This window comes from Globicephala melas, chromosome 2 (assembly GCF_963455315.2).
Source record: "Globicephala melas chromosome 2, mGloMel1.2, whole genome shotgun sequence".
NCBI lineage: Eukaryota > Metazoa > Chordata > Mammalia > Artiodactyla > Delphinidae > Globicephala > Globicephala melas.
The window spans coordinates 34,569,159-34,591,768 of NC_083315.2; the positions used below are offsets into that span (position 1 = coordinate 34,569,159).

The 22,610-nt window shown below is 41.8% G+C and overlaps 1 protein-coding gene across 3 annotated transcripts in view; it reads right to left on the reverse strand.

Annotated features, from left to right (window-relative positions):
• Positions 1-4,538: 4,538 nt before the first annotated feature.
• The window catches only part of ADAMTSL3 (ADAMTS like 3), a 366,800-nt gene continuing 348,728 nt past the window's right edge, over positions 4,539-22,610 (reverse strand). For 2 of the 3 annotated variants that reach the window (XM_060293777.1, XM_060293779.1), the window contains 3 exons: positions 19,590-19,794; positions 14,831-14,934; positions 6,947-7,518 (listed from right to left, as the gene is read on the reverse strand). In XM_060293777.1, the coding sequence (XP_060149760.1) occupies positions 7,170-7,518; positions 14,831-14,934; positions 19,590-19,794 (658 nt within the window). In that variant the 3' untranslated portion in view covers positions 6,947-7,169. Of the gene's footprint in view, positions 6,617-6,946; positions 7,519-14,830; positions 14,935-19,589; positions 19,795-22,610 lie in introns of those variants that run through there. The other variant, XM_060293778.1, reaches the window with a different exon arrangement.

The following is a 22,610-nucleotide window of genomic DNA, read 5'->3' on the forward strand; positions in this document are numbered from 1 at the left end:
CGGGCAATCAATAGTGGCAGGCTGTGCATCTGTGGGGGCAGGAGGTACAGGGTTACTCTCTGTACTCTCCATTCAATTTTGTTCTGAACCTAAAACTGCTCTAAAAATCAAAGAATATTAAAAACAAAGACTGCATGGCAGGAAGTAAGGAGGGGAGTGTTTAGCAGTCAGAGGTTGGGAAGCCCAGCCCCTGAATACATCAGATTTACAGACTTCCTTTCTAAGGCCCTCTCTGAGAATCGCTGTGTGAGAGGAGTCTGGTAATATGAAGCGAGGAGGAGACCTCTGAACATTCATCAGAGAAGGGGAAGGTGAACCTTGTCATCATAAGTTAGCAAACTTCAAAAAGGCTGTTTAAAAAGAGTGCTGCTGATGTATCTTTCAAAGGGTCACAGTGTCCAATAAAACATGAAGAAACGTCCATTTTGTTAAGACTTTAGCTTTTCTTCTCTCTCCACTCAGTGGTGTTTTACATGGATGGGCAGATTTTCACCCTATGTCACAGACCCAGGACTTTCACCAATGTCGCCCCTCCCCATCCTCCCCTTCAACAGGGCACACAGTTTGATAGCTGCCAGGGCTATCTCTCCATCATCTCCAATGTCCCCATCTATACTACTTTATTTGTAGCCATTATGGAACTATAATGACAAATGACACAGATTTGGAGCACCTGGAACACTCGTATGTCGTTAGTGGGAACAGCCACTTTGGAAAACAGTTTGCTAGTTTCTTATAAACATGTACATACCATATAAGCCAGCAAATCTACTCCTCGGTATTTATCAAAGAAGAATGAAAACTTAGTTTTACACAAAAGCCTGTACGTGAATGTTTATAGAATTGTATTCATAATCACCCCACGCTGGAAACAACCCCGAGGTCTTTTAACTGGAAAAATGATACACATCTATAGTATACCCATACGAAGCCAATTCAAGGAACAAACTATTGATTCACCCAATATCACGCATGAATCTTAAATGTCTTTTGGTCAGTGAAAGAAGCCTCAAAGGCCACATAATGTATGATCCCACTTGCATGAAACTCTGGAAAAGGTAAAATTATACGGACAGAAAATAAATAATTGCCAGGGGGTGGGGGGTGGAGAAATTATTGGCTACCAAGAATCAAGATAAGGGAATTTGGGAGGTGATGGAACCGTTATGTAAGAAACTGTGCTGATCGACAAACAACTCTCTGAATTTGTCAAAACTCTTGGAACTGTAAAGCACAGAGGCAATTTGACTGCATGTAAAATTATAAAAACTATCACCCAGGAGGTGGGGAGAAAGCAAGGAGGAATGCAGACTGTGACAAATGAGGATGACTGTACTACAAATGAATCACATAACCACACTGCAGGGGGTGGGAAGGAAGGGGATGACCTAAGTCACTCTGGAAGAGGGTTCTCACTGGACACCATAAGGCAGTAGACAAAAAGAATACTATACAAATACTGTACTCTACTTGGTAATTTCTTTTTTTCCTTTCACAGGGGTATGCGTTACCAGCTCTGAAACTACGTGTATAATAAGGCCAAACCAAGAAAATATATTGCAGATAATGAAAGCCAGGCTTCTCCCTGTCAGAGAAAGAAGTTTACAAACAAGAAAAAGGTATAGACTATAATAATGACCCTATGTGCTGGACTGGCATTCAAGGTTTCAGTATGAATGCATAGATACAGGAAAAAAAAGTGTGTGTGTGTGTGCACGTGCACGTGTGTGCGTGCACATTCAAGGATTAGTGTATATGCAGTCAACTTTTTAACCCTCCCAATGGCCAAAGCTAGTATGCTTTCCCTTTTTTTTTTTTTTTAACATCTTTATTGGGGAATAATTGCTCCACAATGGTGTGTTAGTTTCTGCCTTACAACAAAGCAAATCAGTTATACATATACATATGTTCCCATCTCTCTTCCCTCTTGCGTCTCCCTCCCTCCCACCCTCCCTATCCCACCCCTCCAGGCGGTCACAAAGCACCGAGCTGATATCTTTTTATCATAAATGGGTGTTGAATTTTGTCAAAACTTTTCTCTGCATCTATTGAGATGATCATATGGTTTTTCTCCTTCAATTTGTTAATATGGTTTATCACATTGATAGATTTGCGTATATTGAAGAATCCTTGCATTCCTGGAATAAACCCCACTTGATCATGGTGTATGATCCTTTTAATGTGCTATTGGATTCTGTTTGCTAGTATTTTGTTAAGGATTTTTGCATCTATGTTCATCAGTGATATTGGCCTGTAGTTTTCTTTCTTTGTGACATCCTTGTCTGGTTTTGGTATTAAGGTGATGATGGCCTAGTAGAATGAGATTGGGAGTGTTCCTCCCTCTGCTATATTTTGGAAGAGTTTGAGAAGGATAGGTGTTAGCTCTTCTCTAAATGTTTGATAGAATTTGCCTGTGAAGCCATCTGGTCCTGGGCTTTTGTCTGTTGGAAGATTTTTAATCACAGTTTCAATTTCAGTGCTTGTGATTGGTCTGTTCATATTTTCTATTTCTTCCTGATTCAGTCTTGGCAGGTTGTGCATTTCTAAGAATTTGTCCATAGCTAGTATGCTTTGAGCAACAAAGTCATGATAGTGTTGGATTTCAACCCCTAAATATATATCTATATATAGATATAGATATCTATATCTATAACTATAGATATCTAGATATATATGCATCCCCTGGAGTCCATGTGCATATACATAAAGTGAATAAATGGGGAAGAAGGGACAACTCTTTGCTTCCAAAGGATTCCAATTAGTAAAAGTAGACAGAGTGAAGAAAATAGAAGCTTACAATTAGAACATCTTCGTAATAATTGTTGTAGGCACAATCCACAGTGGATGCTAAAATTAAGGGGCAATATTTAAGCAGCAGCAGAATATTTGCACAGTGTCAAAGTATTGTCTCTAAAATAAGTATTTATTAATTACAAAGAGAAAAATAGTCACGTAATAGACAAGAAACTTGGCAGAAACTACCTGAACCAAGGATCAAGTCACTTGTAATAGGACTTATTGACATATTGTTCCCCCTGACAGTATGCATTAAGAAGGGCAATAATGTATAACCTCACTCTCATCTTGAGAAAACACTAGATAACCCCAGCTCGAGAGACATTCTGTAAAACCTCTAGCCAGTGTCATGGTCAAAAGTGTCACGGTCATGAAAGACAAGAAATTTGAGGAAGCATCACACATTGGAGGAGGCTAGAGAGGCAAGGCAGCAAAACACAATGTGGGATCCTGGATTAGAACTCGGGCAGAATAAAGGACAACAGTGGAAAAATGGTAAAATCCCAAAATGTTGACATGTAAAAGACAGAATATTTGGGATTTCATCACACTGTACATGAGAGTGGACCCAAGCCTTACATTAGTGTTTAGATTGTAAAATCTGGAGTTTTTTGGTGTCCTTGCATAGTTACTAAAGATTACAAAATATTTCAAACTGCCAAGAAAATAGAGGGGATTTCCTAGAAAAATTTATCTGAGTTGGAAATAAAGTTGTAACTTTTCCACTGTCCCGATAATGCTGTCCACTCCTTGTAACCTACGTAGGCCTTAGAGAAGGAAGGAAGAGAGGGAGGGAGGGAAGGAAGGGGAAAGAGGGAACGAGTCAAGGAGAGAAGGAGGAAGGGACAGAAGGAAGGAAAGAAAGAAAAGGAAAGAAGGAAGTACACTGTTGAGATATCTGAGGTGTCCCATTGCTTATCTTCTGTGTGGCTCGGCCTCATTAGGTTAACACAGTCTTACAAGTTACTGTAAAATGGTTGATTTTTGTCTTCATCAAGTGACCTTGGAAACTCCAAGGCCTGTAGCAAATGAAGGGGAATTTCAATTCCAGCACCACGGATGTTTTCTAGAGAGACTCACTGCTAATTTTGAAGCACTATACACTTGACCCTTGCACAGTGTGGGAGTCGGGGCGCCACCCTTCCCCGCCATGGAAAATCCACGTATAATGTGTAGTTGGCCCCCGTATCCGAGGCTCCACATCCACATATTCAACCAACCTTGGATAGTGCAGTATTTACTAGTCATAGAAATCTGTGTATAAGTGGACGCAAGCAGTTCAAACCCATCAACTGTATAAGAGAAGAAAGCTATTAAAAGCGGTTACTCACCAACCGCTGCTAAAAAGTCTCTCTGTGCAGACATCTCAAATCCATCGCTAACCTCCTCACAATAGCCAGAAATAAAAGTGTGCTAGTGCCTCCTGCTCTCCCAACTACCACCCACTTCCACACCTGCTTCAGGCTGTCCGTTTGGAACTTCTTGCCACTCTTTCCTGCCCTTGACATTCTTTTAGGTGTGATTCACAGGAAGTAAATGACTGGGGTGAGGCACTGAGAGTGAATCTCTGTGTGATCCGCTCTGAATCCTGTAACCCACACCCCAAAGACAGCCCAGGGCACTGAGCCCAGCAGGGTTGCTCCTGGACTCAGAGAGGCAGCCAAGGTGACCATACCCAAGGCCACCAAAACCCGAATGCAAATAAGTCACCTGCCTTTGTAAGGATGCCACTGAATAATCAAAGTACATTTATTTCTGAATTCCTAGTCAGGATTGTGAAAGAGAAATAGTAACTCTTAGGTGATAGAAACAGTAGTAAAATACAGTACACAGGAAGGTCATTTGAATGATAACAAGACAAAAGGTACAACAGCAAATGAAAATAGCAACTTTAAATACAAAGTGAAGCAGTTTAATAAGAAATTTTGTTAATCAGAAAAATACATGTCCCCTGTCTTTATTACATACTGTACAAAATAAAATATTGCACCTTTAAGTCATATAATAAATATATACAAAGAGTATTGTACAAATGATCTCTCTTTTAATTTAAAAAGCCTTCAACAATCAAGTGATTGATGATGAACAACTCACAGGCTGGTGTGTCCTCGTCACGTTCCCGCACCCATTCCCAACCACCAAACCCTCCACGTACAGTAGTGCTCATCCCAGTGTCAGTGAGGCTGCAGTTAGAACAAGAGACCTGGTGCTCAGGATGTGGCAGAGACTCAGCAAGCTTGTCCACAGACAAATCCAAAGCCAGAACGCACTGCTCACTTATGAGTGACCAGGGACTAGGGCCAGCACACCTGCTTCAGGTAACTTTGCTGCCGACAGCCTATAGGCAACATGCGCACAGGCAGCTGGGACCCCGAATAAAGAAGTATGACCACTTATTTGGGGTTGTGTGCCATCCAAAGCCATAACTGCTAGTATGTAAGAGCCCCCTAACCAAATCAGCTTTAGAACTTACAATTAAATACTAGTTCCCAACTCCTTCCGCAGCAACATCTTCTCCAAACTTTACCTCCACCCTGACGCCGTCACTAATGCCAGCATTGGCACGATCCAAACCCAAACCAATTCTGACCTAACCCTAATCCATAAAGCCAACTCTAGCCTTAACAATAAGTGAACCTCCATTTCTCTCACCTAACCCAAGGCTAAAACTAAAATGAACCCTAAACTTAGTCACCAAATCCTAACTCTTAACTTCTCATCCTAACTGTACCTTCCAGCCTAATGCTAATTCGCTTTGGATTTACTGACAAATCAGTTCAAATTAAAAGTTATTTACTGTAAACAGCTCTTTTCAGCTATCATGTTTCATAGTTAGATTACTTTCTCATAATTTTTCCAAAATAAAAATCCTTAGGAATACTATCTTATGCATAAATTCGGTCTAACAAGGCTTTGGTTTTTCTGTTTGTGTGCAAGAGAATAGTGCTGAGAAAAATCTCATACACAGCTCTTAAAAGAACGCTTTGAATATACTTCAAAATCAGTAGAAGAGGTTAACTTTCCATCTCCTTTAATTTCCAAGATGCCTCATTTGGTCACAGATCGATTTCCGTAGTTGCAAAAATGGCAGCAATGTTTACTCAGTGTTCTCTAAGAGCAAGGAAAAGATGCCATTCCTCCAGGATGTCTGGATCAGTCAGGGTCACAAGCCTGTCCAGAGTGACTGTCTCCTTTTCACAGACTAAACGTAAGGGTCCATAAAAATGCCATTGGAGCCAACATCTTAACAACTACTGGCCAGAGCTTCTAAAATGTAAATGCCTTATAAACCTGTTGCAACCCTAAAACTGAGAGAAGTCATCAGTTGCCGTGTTTCTCAAGCCTTCAGGATGTCGTACTCTCTACTAGTCTATAAATCACAGGAAGAGGCAGCTCGTGACAATGCACAGGTGATCTTGGTGATTTCCTGATTAGAAGGACAGGACGAGGTCCCACGTGCAATGGTGTGCCTGCTACAGTATTTTATGTTAGTCCTGGAACATATCATTTAAAAGAGTTGGAATTAAAAACCGGCCATGGGGAAATGACAGTCCCAAATTTTAACAGTGGTGATTTGCATCGACTTCTGTCTGATTGTAGAATCTAGAGGGTTTTTTGGTAAAGAAATACGTGTCTTTGTGCCAGCTACATGGGGAAGAGAGCTTTTACATTTTGTTTCATCTTCCCAGTGGCATTAGGACCCCCTAAAAGTTTTATCCTTCTTTACACGACTGACAGCACCTTTGTTTGTAGAGGTCTAGCGAACACAAATTAAGATGCTTTACAAACGTACAGTAGTGAGTTGTGTCTGTGCAGCCTCCTGCAGAAAAAAAAAAAAAAAAATATATATATATATCCATTTAACACATAGCTCATTAGAGACCTAGTTTAAAAGGAAGTACATGATTTTATGAAAAGCAGAAACTGAGATTACAGGGGGAAGCGAAGAAGCTAGGCTTGGGTTAGGGCCACTGCTTGGCACTGGAGTCAGAAGTACCCTGGACTCACTTCTTAGCTAGGCCATGTGGCTTCTCGATGCCCTCAGGGGACGTCACAGCCCTTCAGGCCACCTGCTCCTCCCAGTGCTGACAGCAGCACTAGCTTCTGGGGTGTCATGAACCCCAGGGAAAACTTATCAAAGCAATGGACCTCTCCCTAGAAAAATATATATGATTACATTTCCCACATAACTTCAGGGCATTTACACACCTGCCCAATCCCATCCAAGGAAGCCTTGTCTGAGGGGCTGAAACTCCAAGGCAGAAAGAGGCTGTGGAGAGGCTCGCAGTGCTTGTTAGAAGGCCACCGACCACCCTACTCAGTCAAATATTTTCTTCTCTAAAGGACACCAAGTTGCACCCACATCAAAGCAGCTAATCTCCTGATGTCCCAAGATACCACATCCGTTCAGAATGGTCCTGTGGACGAGACCCTGACAAGGTTGGCTCCATGCGGTCGGTTTGCACAAGGCTTCGGGGTGGTTGCAATACCTGAGAGGGGTACGTACTATCACAGGAAGGCCCCAGGCAGTGCCGCCAGGAAGAGGGTTTCTTTCCCGGCTCACAGCGTCTCTCAGCCACCGTCTTGCAGCTCCTCGTGTGGACACAGTCCACCTTCCTAGACTGGAAGCCCTGACCACAGGCTGACGTACAGGGCCTCCAAGGGCCTGCGTGCCAACATGTGTCACAAGCCCGCGACGAGCAGTTCCTCCAAAAGGTGGGTCTGAAATAAGAAAAACAAACAAAAAGGTGGACAATGGGAGAAAGTGGGGTGTCACTTCTTGCTGGGATCAAGCCTTTTACTGTACTGTACTTTCAGTATAGCAAAGGCTTGACAATTACGACCTTATTCAACAGGAAACTCATCTGCATTGTTCCTGGCTGACTAAGCAAAGTGGTGGAGGAATCACAACCTCAATAGAGGCAAGCAAACCATGTGTTTCCGTGAACCTCTGGCACCACGTCAAGGCACACACCTCAGAAGACACACTCTCCTGATGAGCTGGAGCAGATCGATTTAAGGAAGAGAAGAAAGACACATTTGTTAACAAACTGTAAGCTCCGTTTATATAAGCACTTGAAATCTATTCTGGTATGAGTATGAATTTGTTTGTGAGCAACCTTCTCTGCTAAGAGGAGTGCTCTAGTTTACATTTAGGACACACTATATAACTCGTAGTGAGAGCTAAAAAAGACCTTTTGGGAAGAAGGATCTCTTTCTAGCCTCCTTACTCTTTAAAACAGAATAGAAAGTTAATGCCCTCTGTTTTGTTGTTGTCAAAAAGGGTCCACTGTACGTGTATATTTATTTGACAACCATGTGCCAGAGAATTTTCCAAATACTTTACATAGATTGACTCCTTTAATCCTCACAACTACCCTACACAGTAGCTACTTAATTTTTTTAATTGAAGTATCGTTGATTTACAATATTATATTAGCTTCAGGTGTACAACATAGTGATTCAATATTTTTATACTTTATACTCCATTTAAAGTTATTATAAAATATTGACTATATTCCCTATGCTGTGCATTACATCCTTGTACCTTATTTATTTTATACCAACTGGTTGACACCTCTCAGTCTCTTAGCCCTGTCTTGCCCATCCTCCATGCCTTTCCCCCGCTGGGTAACCACTAGTTTGTCTCTGTATCTATGAGTCTGTTTCTGTTATAGTCATTCGTTTTATTTTTTAGATTCCACATATAAGTGACAGCATATGTATGATATTTGTCTTTCTCTGTCTGACTTTCTTCCCTAAGCATATATACACTCCAGGTCTATACATGTTGTTGCAAATGGCAAAATCTCATTCTTTATGGCTGAGTAATATTTCACTGTATATGTACCACATCTCCTTTATCCATTCATCTGTTGATGGCTACTTAAGTTGTTTCCATATCTTTCCATATCTATTATGGAAAGATATGGAAAGCCGCTCCGTGGCATGTGGGATCTTCCCGGACCGGGGCACGAACCCATGTCCCCTGCATCGGCAGGTGGACTCTCAACCACTGTGCCACCGGGGAAGCCCAATCTTTTTGAATTTGTGTTTTCATTTTCTTCAGGTTTATACCCAGGAGTGGAATTGCTATATCATCTGGTAGTTCTCTTTTTACCTTTTTAAGGAATCTCTATACTGTTTTCCATAGCGGCCGCACTAACTGACATTCCCACTAACAGTGTACAAGTGTTCCCTTTTCCCATCCTCAGCAGCATTTATTATTTGTTGTCTTTTTGACAACAGATATTCTGACAGGTGTGAGGTGATATTTCATTCTGGTTTTGATATGCATTTCCCTGATGATTAGTGATGTTCAGCACCTTTTCATGTGCCTGTTGAATGCCCTCTGATTTTTGAACAGATATTTACCCTGAAGGGTGAGCCACCTTAGTGGACCCACTTTGGGGTATCTGCTCTTGTTCCCTCGGGCAGGGTTCCTGGAACTGATGTACTTGTACCACATGAGAATGTCTCCCCATCCCCTAAGATGACTGGAAGAGGGCCCTAACCTGAGCTGGTTCAATCACTGTCTTTCTCCCAGGAACTTGGAAGTTGCTGGAACAAGACATATAAACCTGAAGGCTGGAGTAGTGGTGGCCATACTCTGCCACATGGGCCAGAGAAGTAGAATAAAATAACATTCAGAAAGAACAAAGAATGAAGCAGAAACACACAGAGCTGCAGAGCTGAGAGGAGAAATTACTCCTCATTTCTTGGTTACAGTCCTTCCTGAGGTCTCACAGCATTATCCCTTTGGATCGAGACATTTTTGTGTTCCTATAAAAGGCTCCCTATCAGCGCACATAATCCATAAGGAGTGTTGAAACACCACTGGAAATGTAATAAGGTGGAGAAAATTCTGATCACCTGAACTTCTCTAAGAGACTATATTACACATAGTTGGAAGCAATACTTTGATTAGCCAGTAGGGGGAGACTCTATCAAAGGGTTTACTTAATACTGTCCCATCAAACTGTTTATAAGATTTGTAAGAGGAAAAGGGATGAGGGTGTCCTGTTAACTGCAGGGTTTTTGTTTTCTCCAGTGGGTATGAAGCTTAGGGGGCCAAAAGTTGAGTTGCTTTGGACAAGAGGGCAGAGACTGAGTACTCTTCAGCCATCCCCTATGCAGAGATCAGCTTTTCTACTGAAAACAGTTGAACAAATATTCCAAGGATACTCAAAGAAGACATTTTAGAAGATACCAAATTGTTCTGAGAATAGTGGTCCTATCTTAATAAGAACTCTCCCACCCTCTTTGTATAACTCATTCCAAGTTGACTTTTGTTTCCAGCCCAAAGGACCTTAACTAATACAGCCTCTTTTTCTGGTTTGTTAGAAGACAGGGCCAGTGGGAAGTCAGAAGAAACTATTTAGCTTCCTAAATATGAAAGGTGAGGGGGACGCAAGGAGCTAGAGACCAAGGCAGATGCTGAAACCCAAGAGGCTGGTCATTGAGGACCCAGTAAAAGAATGCAAGATCGGTCCAGCAGAGAGCATCACTTCCTTCCGGGCAGGGATGGGACTGGGGATGGGGATGCCTGAGCTAGGGGGACACAGTCTGGGCACCAACACTGTGCACACAATTGGAACTCGTGTTTTTCTATGCAAAACATGAAAGTAGAAATGGCAGCAGAAATCATAACAGTAACCCTGTTTCTACTAGTCTGTCTTAATTTCTCATTCCTATTCAGTCCAGCTCTGCTCCTACCTCAAATAACCCGTTTCATCATCAGCCAGATGGAACTACTGATTCTGTAGGGCAGTAGATTTCAAGTCTGGCTTACTATCAGAGGTATGTAGGCAGCTTTAAAAAGACATAGATTAGGAAAGAATTAAAAACAAAAGACAAACAAACGAACAAAAGAGATACAGATTGGCAGGTTCCACTCCTCCCCAAGATTCTAATTCATTAAGTCCCAGCTGAGGCCCAAGAATCTTTAAAGAAACTTCCCAGGGAATTCTGACTCATGGCTGAGGTTAGGAATTACCTCTTTGGGGAACAAACTCTCTGGGTCCTCCAGCACGTCCTCAGATCCCTGTGTTGTCTTCTTGCCATAATGTGGGCTAGTTTACCCTGATAATTCTCACTCCCTTTATAACTCTTTTCAGTGGAAGCCACACCTCCCAAACCCTTCCCAGGGCCAATAATAGAGGCTAGCAGATGACCTGCTCACCACTGATTCTCTACCAGTGGCCACTAACAATGTTACTCCTTGTAACACACCCTCTAATATTTACTGAGGCCGTACTATGGCAACTGGGGGTCTCCAGCCCACCCACTGCATTGTAAAGTGAGATCTAGTACCTCACCTACCTTCAGCGAGCTCACAGGAAGCATGCCCAGTCAGCAGAAGAGGTCTGTGGGGGGAAATGAGGCCAGAAAACTGCAAAAGAGACCCAGAGAAGCTCTCTAAAGTAACCTAGTCCTTCTTCCATAAACCACCAGATATTTGGGGAAGACTAACAGCATGAAAGAAAAGTACTAGGACACTAGTACTAAAAGCTGAACAGCCAACCCTGGAGGAAGCAGAAACAATAGAGAAAATGAAAGGCAACTTTACTCTTTTCCCCCTTCAGGTCTAGGAATTTTTCTTCTATTACTTCTTTTATGTCTACCCTTTCAGTTCATTTCCATATCTCTTTCTCTAAAACCCCACTTAATCAGATATCCTCGTGATAGATCCTTCCATGCTTTTATCCTTTCTATTCTATTTTTTGCTTCTTGTTTTGGTTGGAAAGTTCATGGCGTATCCGAGGGACTGAAAGAAGGACAGTGGCTGGAAGAGTGAGACAGACTGAGGTCTCGAATGAGGGTGTGCAGGGAAGTAGGACTTGACCGTGCAATATTTTATAGGGCACACTGTGGATTTTAGTCAACCTTTTCCTTAAGAGCAAGTGAAGCCTCTATAGTGATGTTAATCTAGCAGGGAGACGGGGTGTGGTGGTGGTATGATCAGATTTGCATTTTGGAAAAGATTACTCTGGCTGCAGTGGGGAGACTGGGTTGGAAAGGAGCATGGATGGGTGGAGGGAGACCAGTTGGATGGCTTGGCCAGGGGTGATGGTGGTAAAGATGGAAAAAGGTGGATGGGTTGGAGAAAAAATACAAAGAGCCAAAAGTTATATAAAAAGTAACCAGAAAAGTACAAATTACAATAAGATATTTCATCCATCAGATTGGCAAAATTTTTAAAATACTGAAAAACCTATATAAAGTTGATGAAAAGGGGGACTCTCATATACTGTTGGTGTAGACATTTTGATGGTTATTTAGTAGTGTCCAAATGAGCATGTCTGTCAATTCAAGTCCATGTCTAAAATGTATCCCATAAGAATATTACCCTTTGTGCATAAAGATGTTCCGGATGTTTACCGCAGCATTTGTTTGTAATAGCAAAAAAATTGGAAACAATCAAATGTCCATTAGAAATGGAGTGAGGTAATATTAAGTACAACAATTCAAAAGAATAAAGTGACTCATGTACTTGGATGGGAAATAGCTCTATAATGTATTGATAAGCAGAAAAAACAAGTTTCAGAAAAATATATCCAGTATGTTATAAAGAAAGCTCAAACCACGTAGGTGTTTGTAATATAAATATATCTTTGAGCATGCAAAGTAAAATATCTGGGATGATACCTATCAATCTGTGTGTGGTCTCCATCTTCCGAACAAAATTGGAAACTGGGTTTTCTGTTGAGAATAAGGGCAGCTGTTCCAGACATTTTCCATTTGAGGAGAATGGTTCTGGCTGGAATTGTTTTGGGAATAGGAAATGCAGCTGACCCTACCCTGCCAAACCTTACTGAAGGCTCAAAATAGAAACAGAGCCAGTTGTCAAGGTCATCTCATTTTCTCCAGCAAGACTCAGGATGTGGAGGAGGAAGGAAGAGCCATAGAGTGAGCATCTTCTATGACCAAGGCTGCTTAAGTGCTTCACACTAAACCAATTAATCAAAGCTTCCCCCAAACAAGATAACCTACAGACTAGGAGAAAATATTTGCAAATGATGCGACCGACAAGGGCTTGATTTCCAAGATAAAGTAAGAGCTCACACAGCTCAACAACAACAACAAAAAAACCAGAAAACCCTATCCAAAAATGGGCAGAAGACCTAAACAGACGTTTGTCCAAAGAAGAAATACAGATAGCCAATAGGCACATGAAAAGATGCTCAACATCGCTAATTATTAGAGAAATGCAAATCAAAACTATAATGAGGTACCACCTCACACCAGTCAGGATGGCCATCATTAAAACGTCTACAAATACTAAATGCTGGAAAGGGTGCAGAGAAAAGGGAACCCTCTTACCCTGTTCGTGGGAGTGTAAGGTGGTGCAGCCATTGTGGAAGACAGTACGGAGCTTCCTTAGAAAACTAAAAATAGAATTACCATGTGATCCAGCAATCCTACTCGCAGGCATATATGCGGAGAAAACTATAATTCAAAAAGATACATGCACCCAATAGCCAAGACATGGAAACAACCTAAGTGTCCACTGACAGATGAATGGATAAAGAAGATGTGGTACCTATATACAATGGAATACTACACAGCCATAAAAAGAATGAAATCATGCCATTTGCAGCAACATGGATGCAACAGGAGATTATCATACTAAGTGAAGTAAGTCAGAAAGAGAAAGACAAATACCATACGATATCACTTATGTGTGGAATCTAAAATATGACACAGGGCTTCCCTGGTGGCACAGTGGTTGAGAGTCCGCCTGCCGATGCAGGGGACACGGGTTCGTGCCCCGGTCCAGGAAGATCCCACATGCTGCGGAGTGGCTGGGCCCGTGAGCCATGGCTGCTGAGCCTGCGTGTCTGGAGCCTGTGCTCCGCAACGGGAGAGGCCACAACAGTGAGAGGCCCGTGTACCGCCAAAAAATAAAATAAGATAAAGTAAAATAAAATACGACACAAATGAACCTGTCTTTCAAACAGAAACAGAATCACGGACATAAGAGAATAGGCTGGTGGTTGCCAAGGGGGAGGAGGTTGAGGGAGGGATGGAGTGGAAGGCTGTTGTGAGCAGATGTAAGTTTTTATATATAATGGATAGACAGTAAGGTCCTACTGTATAGCACAGAGAACTATATTCAATATGATAAGCCATAATGGAAAAGACTTTAAAAAAAAGAATGTCTATATGTGTATAACTGAATCACTTTGCTGTACAGCAGAAATTAATACAACATTGTAAATCAACTCTACTTCAATTAAAAAAAAAAAACCTAGCATAATTTCGCACCGACAATAATACCCCATTGTGCAGACTAGGAGGTTAGGTAGTCCAAGGTTACACAAGAAGAGAGTGGTAGAACTCCAAATTTCCCCATTAGTGTGCCCTCTTGGCTTTCTCCTCACTTTCTCTGGCTGGAGCACGCTCCTCTGGGGTAGTGGAGTCGCCAGACGGAAGGGGTCTGGGTGACCTCTGAGTGACCTCAGGGAACAAAGTTCTTCTACCCCTAAATCATCTATCAGCTCAGACTTTTATAAAAGAAGGAAGCATTTTTTTTCTTGTGTAAGCCCCTTAACAAGATAAAAGTTAATTTTATTCTCTGCTAAAGTAAATTTTATTCTCTGCTAATAACGTTGGATGTTATTCTGTGCCAACGTCCTAATCAAACAGTTTCTAAACAAAGGAATAATGTAGTTCATAGAAAACACTAGGTTACAGATTTAATCTGTAAGCCTAAATGAAATATTATTAGGCTTCATCAACTTTGTATATAGAGGGAAAAATACCTGTCTATTCTCAATGCTACTTTTTCCTTTCTCTTTGGGGTGTCTCTATATGTTGAACATCCAAATAATTTGTGATGATAAATAGTACATGTTAATGAGTATTTTGGTATAATACATACTATTGAGGATGGCACCATGAGAAATCATAATTTAGTAGGAACTGTCCATTATGAGAGGTGGTATAGAGGACAGATGATGCCACTTTCAGGCGGTCATAGTCACTACTGAGGTGGCAGAGGTTGTGTGCTGCCCTAGGGCGGGGCCGGTACCTCCTGTCATCACAGCCGGACTCAGAACGGTTGGGGTGTTGACAAATTATATGATGCTGCTGCTGCTGCATCCTCACAGCGCGACCCAGGCAACGTCCAGGACACTGGAACAAAAGCACAATGCAGTATAAACAACACTGGGAGCTCATGCATGCTGGGGTTCCAAAACCATGTGCTGCGGCGGCATTGCTAAGGACTAGCTACAGGGGATCAGCTGTACCCGAGGGAAGTTAGGGAGGATGTAAGCCCAGCTCTAAGGACCAGACAGCCCTCCTTTAGAGCCAGAAGTTTCCTTTCCTCTTTTCCCCCAGAAACTTAGACCACCTCTGGGCAGAAGGGGAAAGGACAGGGCCAATCTGTAATTGACCAGGCTTAGGTTCAGAAATGACTATGCTTAAAACCATAAGCCATGGGCAAGTTTGGGTTTTCCTGCTCAGAGCAAAAATGAAGGCTATGTGTTGAGGTGAGTTTAATTACAGAAAAAAATATTTTGACATGCAGTTCTTAAATTTTTCTGTACTCATAACACCTATTAATTTTTCTTGTAATTTGTTTTATGCTTGAAAAGGTCTTTCCCATCCTGGTAGTTCTAGTCCAGTTTAATTACTTTTACACTGAGCACTTTAATCAAGTCAGAATTTATTCTGATGTACGCTGTGAGTTTGGGCTCTCATTTTACTTGTTTTTCTTACATTAGTTGACCAATTTCCCTCATACAATCTTTTTTTTTTTCCTAACAACAATATTGTGATATAATTCACATACTGTACAAGTCACTGTTTAACGTATACAATTTAATGGTTTTTAGAGTTGTGCAACCATCACCACAATCAATTTTAAGACATTATCACCATCCCCAAAAGAAACCCTGTACCCTTTATCATCTACTCCCAATTCCTCCCATGGCCTCTCCCCCTCAGGCCTAGACAACTGTTCAACTACATTTTTCTCTAGAGATTTACCTATTGTAGACACTTCATATAAATAGAATCATACAATATGTGGTCTTTTGTGTCTACCTTCCCTCCCTGACCATAATGTCTTTAAGGTTCATCACCTTGTAATACATATTAGTTTATTCTTTTTAATGGCCAGATGATATTCCATTGTACAAATACACCACATTTATCTATCTGTCAGTTATTTCTAATTTTTGGAGTTTTATTATGGGTTTGACTTGAGTTATTCCCACTCTTTGGTTCTTATAAATAATGCTGCTATGAACATTCATGTACAGGTTTTTCTGTGAACCTGTTTTCATTTCTCTTCGGTACATACCTAGGAGTAGAATTACTGGGTCATATGGTAACCCATACATTTAACCTTTTGAAGAACTGTCAGACTGTTTTCCAAAGTGGCTAGACCATTTTTCATTCCCGCTTGCGAAGTATTAAGGTTCCAATTTCTCCATGTCCTCATCAACACTTACTACTATCTCTCTTTGTGATTAGCATTTCCCTAATGACTAATGATGCTAAGTTTCTTTTCCTGTTCTTATTGGCCGTTTGTAAGTCTTTATTGGAGAAATGTCTATTCAGATCCTTTTCAATATTTTAATTAGTTTATTTGTGTTTTTATTATTGAGTTTGAGTGTTCTTTATATATTTTAGAAACAAGTTCCCTTTCACATATATGATTTTAAAATACTTTCTCCCACTCTGTGGGCTGTCCACTTTCTTGATCATGTCCTTCGTAGCAAAAAAAGTTTTTAATTTTGATGTGGTACAATTTATTTTTGTTGTTGTTGTGGCTTATGTTTTGGTGTCATATCTAAGAAACCATCTCCTAATCCAAAGCATGAAGATTTATGGCTAAATTTTCTTCCAGGAGCTTTATAGTTTAGGTCTCTGATAAATTTTGACTTAATTTTTTGTATATTGTAGGCTAGGAATTCAGGTTCTTTCTTTTGTATGTGGCTATTCAGTTGTCCTGCACCGTTTGTTGAGGAGATTATTCTTTCCCCATTGAATGGTCTTGTCACCTTTGCAGAAAATCAGTTGACATAGATACATGGATTTATCTCCAGACTTTCAACTCTCTTTCATCAGTCTATGTGTCTATGCTATGCGAGTACCACACTCTCATGATTATTACAGTTTTGTAGTAAGTTTTGAAACTGAGAAGTCTGAGCCCTCCAACTTTGTTCTTTTTCTAGATTGTTCTGGCTATTCTGGGCCCTTTATATTTCCATATGAATTTTAGGATCAGCTTGTCAATTTCTGCAAAGAAGCTGGGATTTTGAAAGGGATTGTGTTGAATCTGTAGATCAACTTGGGGAGTGCTGTCATCTGAATAACATTAAGTCTTTTGATACATAAATATAGGATGTCTTTTCATTTATTTAGATCTTCTTTAATGTCTGGGGGAAAAAAACGTTCTGTAGTTTTATACTATTTTTTTTTTAACTATTCTTCCCTCTATGATGAGCTGCCTTTGAACTTTAAACTCATTTTACATGGGTCTGTTTCTGTACTCTAATTATATTCCATGACTCACGTCTATTCCTCTACTAATGCTGCACTATTTTACTACAAGAGCTTTGCGGCACGCTTTGACATCAGATAAGGAAAGTCTTTCTATACCTCTAGTAATTTGCTTTTCTAAAAATTTCTTGTCCTCACTCATTCTCCCATATGAATGTCAAAACTATTGTAAGTTCTGAAAAAAGAATTCTACTGTAATCTGAATTGGAATTACATTACATATTTCAGTTCATTTAAAGGAATGGACTGTTCAACTTTTCTGTTATGTGTTTCAACAGTGTGTTACATTTTTCTTTATAGGTTCTGTGATGGTTAATTTTATGTGTCATTTCTCACCCATACCTGATCAGGTGAAATTTAATGAGGCTTTGGACTTGGAATCGGTGTTGGAATGGGTTAAGACCTCTGGGGATATTGAGATGGGGTGAGTGTATTTTGCACATGAGAAGGACGTGAATTTTGGGGGGACCAAAGGGCATAATGTTATGGACCCATTTGTATCTCCTCAAAATTTATATATTGAAACTCTAGCCACCAATGTGACTGCATTTGGAGATAGGGTCTCTAAGGAGGTTAGAGGTTAAATGAGGCCATAAGGGTGGGGCCTTAATCTGACAGGAATAGTGTCCTTATAAGAAGAAGAAGAGACACCAGAACTCTGTGTGTGTGTGCACAGAGAAGAGACCATGTGAGGATGTAGTTAGAAGGTGGCTGTCCACAAGCCAGAAAGAGAAGTCTGACCAAAACCAACCCCGACAGCAGCTTGATTTTGGACTTCTAGCCTCTAGAACCGGGAAAACATAAATTTCTGCTGTTTAAGGCACCCAAGCTGTGGTTTTCTCTTATGGTGCCTGCAGACCAAGACAGGGTCTACTACACATTTCTTAAGCATTTTTTCCCAGGTATGTTTTATTATAACAGCATTCAAGGTGGTATTTGGAATACCGGTTCTGAGACTTCTGTGCACATGTTACTAGTGTTCCTCTGCTCCTTTTCTTGAAGCCTGCTCTTGTCCCTATTGCCTCAAATCCATCTATCCAACACGAAGGTCCTCCCACGCTGGGCAGCCTGAGAGTATGTCCTCATCCACTCCCTCTGGCCACAGCCAGAAAAAGCAAGAGGTGGCTGGGAGAATCAGGAACTTGATATTAAAACACCTTTGTTGCAAGCTTCCCAGCAAGAGGCAACATAATAAAGTGAGCCCATCTGAACCCCATGGATGACCGAGGCAGGAAGGTCAGGCCGCCACGCTCCCTGGGTCCCAGTCCAGTGGAAGATGAGTGTGTTCTCTGCACGGCCTTCATAAGCATCGTATCCAAGACCCTGGCCAGCTCAGAGGATGGTCCGGAGCAGCCCAGGCGACCGAAAGAGAGGCCACCGTGGCTGCAGATCCGCCCCTCAATCCCCACCTGGGTGAAACTTCAGAGACTGGACTGTCATTCCTGGGGCACGTCTCCCCTCCCTCACTCTTCTGTCTTCCGTGTTGGTGGGGGAGGGGGATAGTTCTTGTTCGAAGAAATCCTTGGTTCTTCCAATTCTAGTTAATAAACTTGATGCTCCAGAAAGATGTATCACACTCTGCTTTGCATCATCCCTGCACAGAACTGGGGCTGTGCATTTTCCAGTTAGACAAGTGTGTAGCCATGTAGTGCTTGGAGTTAATCAGAACAACTAAAGGGGAAAATGACCTAAGAGAATTAGCACAATGACTCCCAGCAGCAACAACTGCTGCACTGCAGGGCAGAAATGCAGGAAGTGTGAAGTACCTTCCTGCACTGACATTACCGAACATTTTCAGAAGGGCCGAGGGGAACTTTTGGTCCCTGCAGCCTGTGTTAATTACAACAGAGAGGCCCATGAAAGGATAAGAAGGTCCCGTGAACCAGCCTGTGCGTGGTGTGGTAAGGTCCCTGTGCAGCTGAGTTTCGTGACTGTCACGCGGCAGTTGGGCTCTCCTCTTCCCCCGTGCGGAGGGGCCCTGATGCATGGGTTTATTTTATTTTTTTTGATGTATACCATTTTCAAAGTCTTTATTGAATTTGTTACAATATTCCTTCTGTTTTATGTTTTGGTTCTTTAGCCGCGAAGCACGTGGGATCTTGGTCCCCGACAAGGGATCCAACCTGCACCCCCTGCACTGGAAGGCAAAATCTTAACCACTGGACCACCAGGGAAGTCTCTTTTTTAATTTTTTTTGATGCATGGGTTTCACCACAGGGAGTGTATGATTATAGTAAATGATCATACTTTCAAAACACTAGATTTGTCAGCATTACCTGGTTCCCTGGTTCAATAAGCCCTGGAACACACGGGTGACTGGAGCAGGGGCTTCTTCCCAGAGGCCTCTCTCTGGGGGCACATGCTCTCGGAGGCATCACCTGTACAGTCCCATTGGCTCTTGTCCGCTTACAGGTCACTTGCCGACTGCGGAATCCTTCACCGCAAGACACAGAGCACTCTGACCATGTGCCCGTGAACCACCTAAGAACAAAAACTACAGGAGCTTAGTAAGGACTGGTAGGACAGATCCAACAGGGAGTGCCTTCCAAAGGAAAAATTGATCCTAAGATGATGCCTGTTTCAGGGCCCTCACACGTCTCTCTGGAAATGGGCAGCAGCACAGATAACTCGCAGCCATATGCTCAGATTTTCTTTTACTCAGAGAAGCAACAGAATCACCACGTAGAGACAAGCAACATAGGGGTGGGATAGAGCCGTCTTCAAGTATGTAAGGAGCCGTGACTTGTGTGGCTTCATAGAGTACAGCTAGGGCAAAATTAGGTGGAAACTTCAAAAAGGTGGATTTCAACTCACTGAAAGCAAAGGGAATATTACTGGATATTACTAAATCACCTATGTGCTCTTTGTGCTCTGAGACATTCGCATGTTTTCTAATGTAATTGTCATCTTGTTCCCATTCTTGCAATGAGGACAGCCATGTCCACAAGGTTAAATAGCTATGGTCCCATAACTAACATGCCAAGAAAGCTGGGACTGCTTCTAGATTTATCTGACCCTAAAGTTCATAATGATTATAGAAGACTGAACTTGGAAGTGGACACCTTGGAGATATTGGGTGCTCTGTCACTCAAGATGTTCGAGCTGCCACCAGGATACTGAAGAGTAGGGATTCCTAACCTGAGCCCCATTGTTCTGCCAGGGAACCATGGACTTGGATGGGAAAAGGATTACATCTTTATTGCCACTAAGCTCTAACGGCAATTGTATTGCCTTCAATTGTAAAAATGTAGGCAACAACATCTAGTAGTAATAGCAATACCTGTGATTTTGTTAGCAGTAGAAATCATAGCTGCTTTCACATGACATGAAAATTGTGGCAGGCATCCAAAACAGCAGTTATATTCATCACCATTTCAAAATCAATTGTACTAGTAGATCCTGTTATTTAGTGTGTTGAGAGAAGCAAATTTCCTATTACATCACACATTTGAAACTACTTCAGTAACTATATTTCAATATAATTAATTGGATTCCTCTGTAGTCAAGTATATTTTATTTTTACAGATTTAAAACCCTTGATTGAGAAGGGAGCCATAGGCTTCTCTAGACTACGGAGGGATCCGTGGCACTGAAATGTGAAGGACCCCTGATGTAGAGGGATCTAGGGTTAGATGATCTCTACTGTTTCTTCTAGGTATGAAAGTGTATGACAGTTTTTTCTAGGAGTGGCTAAAGGCTTGAGAGTACTTAATAAATAAGGATAAATTTCCCAATGTGAATTCTCATTGTGAGAATCAACAATTGATATAAACCAGTTTTCTTGGATCAAATTCCTCCTAGTTATTCTAGCATCAGTTTGCTGCTTCCTGAGGGACAGATGACTCTTGCACAAGCTCTTCCTTTGAAGGATAGGAAGAGCTCATGCAAGAGTCAAGGTGCCTACGGCACTGCAAGAGAGGTCAAGGTGCCCATGGTATCCACGGCTCTTCTAATAACGTGTTCCGAGGCACCTCTTTTGTTTCACGGTGTGACCATGCCTCCCACTTCTCCTCCAAGGCACAGATCATGGATCCGGGGTGGGCATTTGCACAGAGCAGTGAGCTGTACAACATTATGTACACCTCCGATTCCTCCTCAGTAAAATGAGGTTGATTAATAGTGTCTGCCTCACAGGTTTGTGCTCAGTAAGTACTACTACTGTTTGGTTTTTGTCTTGGTTTTTTTTTTGTTTGTTTTTACTGTGAATTTTGGCATTGTGAACAAAAATATTGCCTGCCATGTCAGTAAACAAAGGATGTTGCAGCCATCAAGCCATCACATTACAGCTGCCCTGACGGTGCACCACCCCGAGGAGACTCAGGATGAGAAAGCACAGGACACTGGCCCCAGATAGTGGAGGTGCACATCAAAGGAATGATTTCGGTAAGCCCAGACTCTTGCATCTTCCCATACAGACAAAGGCGCTAAATTCCTTAACTTGAGATAGCTGGTTTTCTTTAATTAACAGTAATATTTTGATGTTCCAACTACCTGGTCTTTTGTTGCAAAAACTCCTATATATCTTGGTTCCCCACTCCCCACCTTGCCACTTCAGAACAGTTTCTCAGCATTATCCGCGATGCTATGTCCCAAGCCTGAAGTCCTCAGAATGTCCGTCGAATAAAACATACCTCTCGACTTTTAGGTTGTGCATTATTTTCAGTCGATGGCATCATTGGTCAATTATCTGCTAGGGACTATGCTATTCAATCATTCATTCATTTTTTTAACAAATATTTTTAGAGAGTGTACAATGGGGCGATCACTGTGCTGAGTGCTGGGGATAACTCGTTAAACACACCAGCTGTGGATTTGGGTCTCATAGAACCGATGGTCCACTATGTGGGCAAGACAGGCAGATTGTGGTAAGAGCTGTGCAGAAGAATGACATGGAAATAGAAAAACACAGGGGTGTTTTTCTACCCCTGTGCTACCCCTTCTAGCACAGGGGTCTGGGTTAGTTTGGGGACTAGAAAGTTTTCCTGAAAATAGATGAATATGAATAACTAAGTGAAAAGAGAGTAAGCAGTATGTGCAAAGGCCCTGAGTCAGGAGACAGAACGGTATATCGAAGGGACAAAAAAGACTATTGTGGATGGAGATCCAATAACCAGGCTGGGAGACACAGCAATGAGGCAGAAAGGCAGCCTGAGACCCAAGCACGCAGGGACTTTTATTCTTTCACTCACCTATTTGGTCAGGCAGCAAATAGGTACTGGGCACTTACTATGTGCAAGGCATTATTTTAGACATTGGGGGACAAAATGAACAAGATAGACACAGTCCCTATGCCAGGA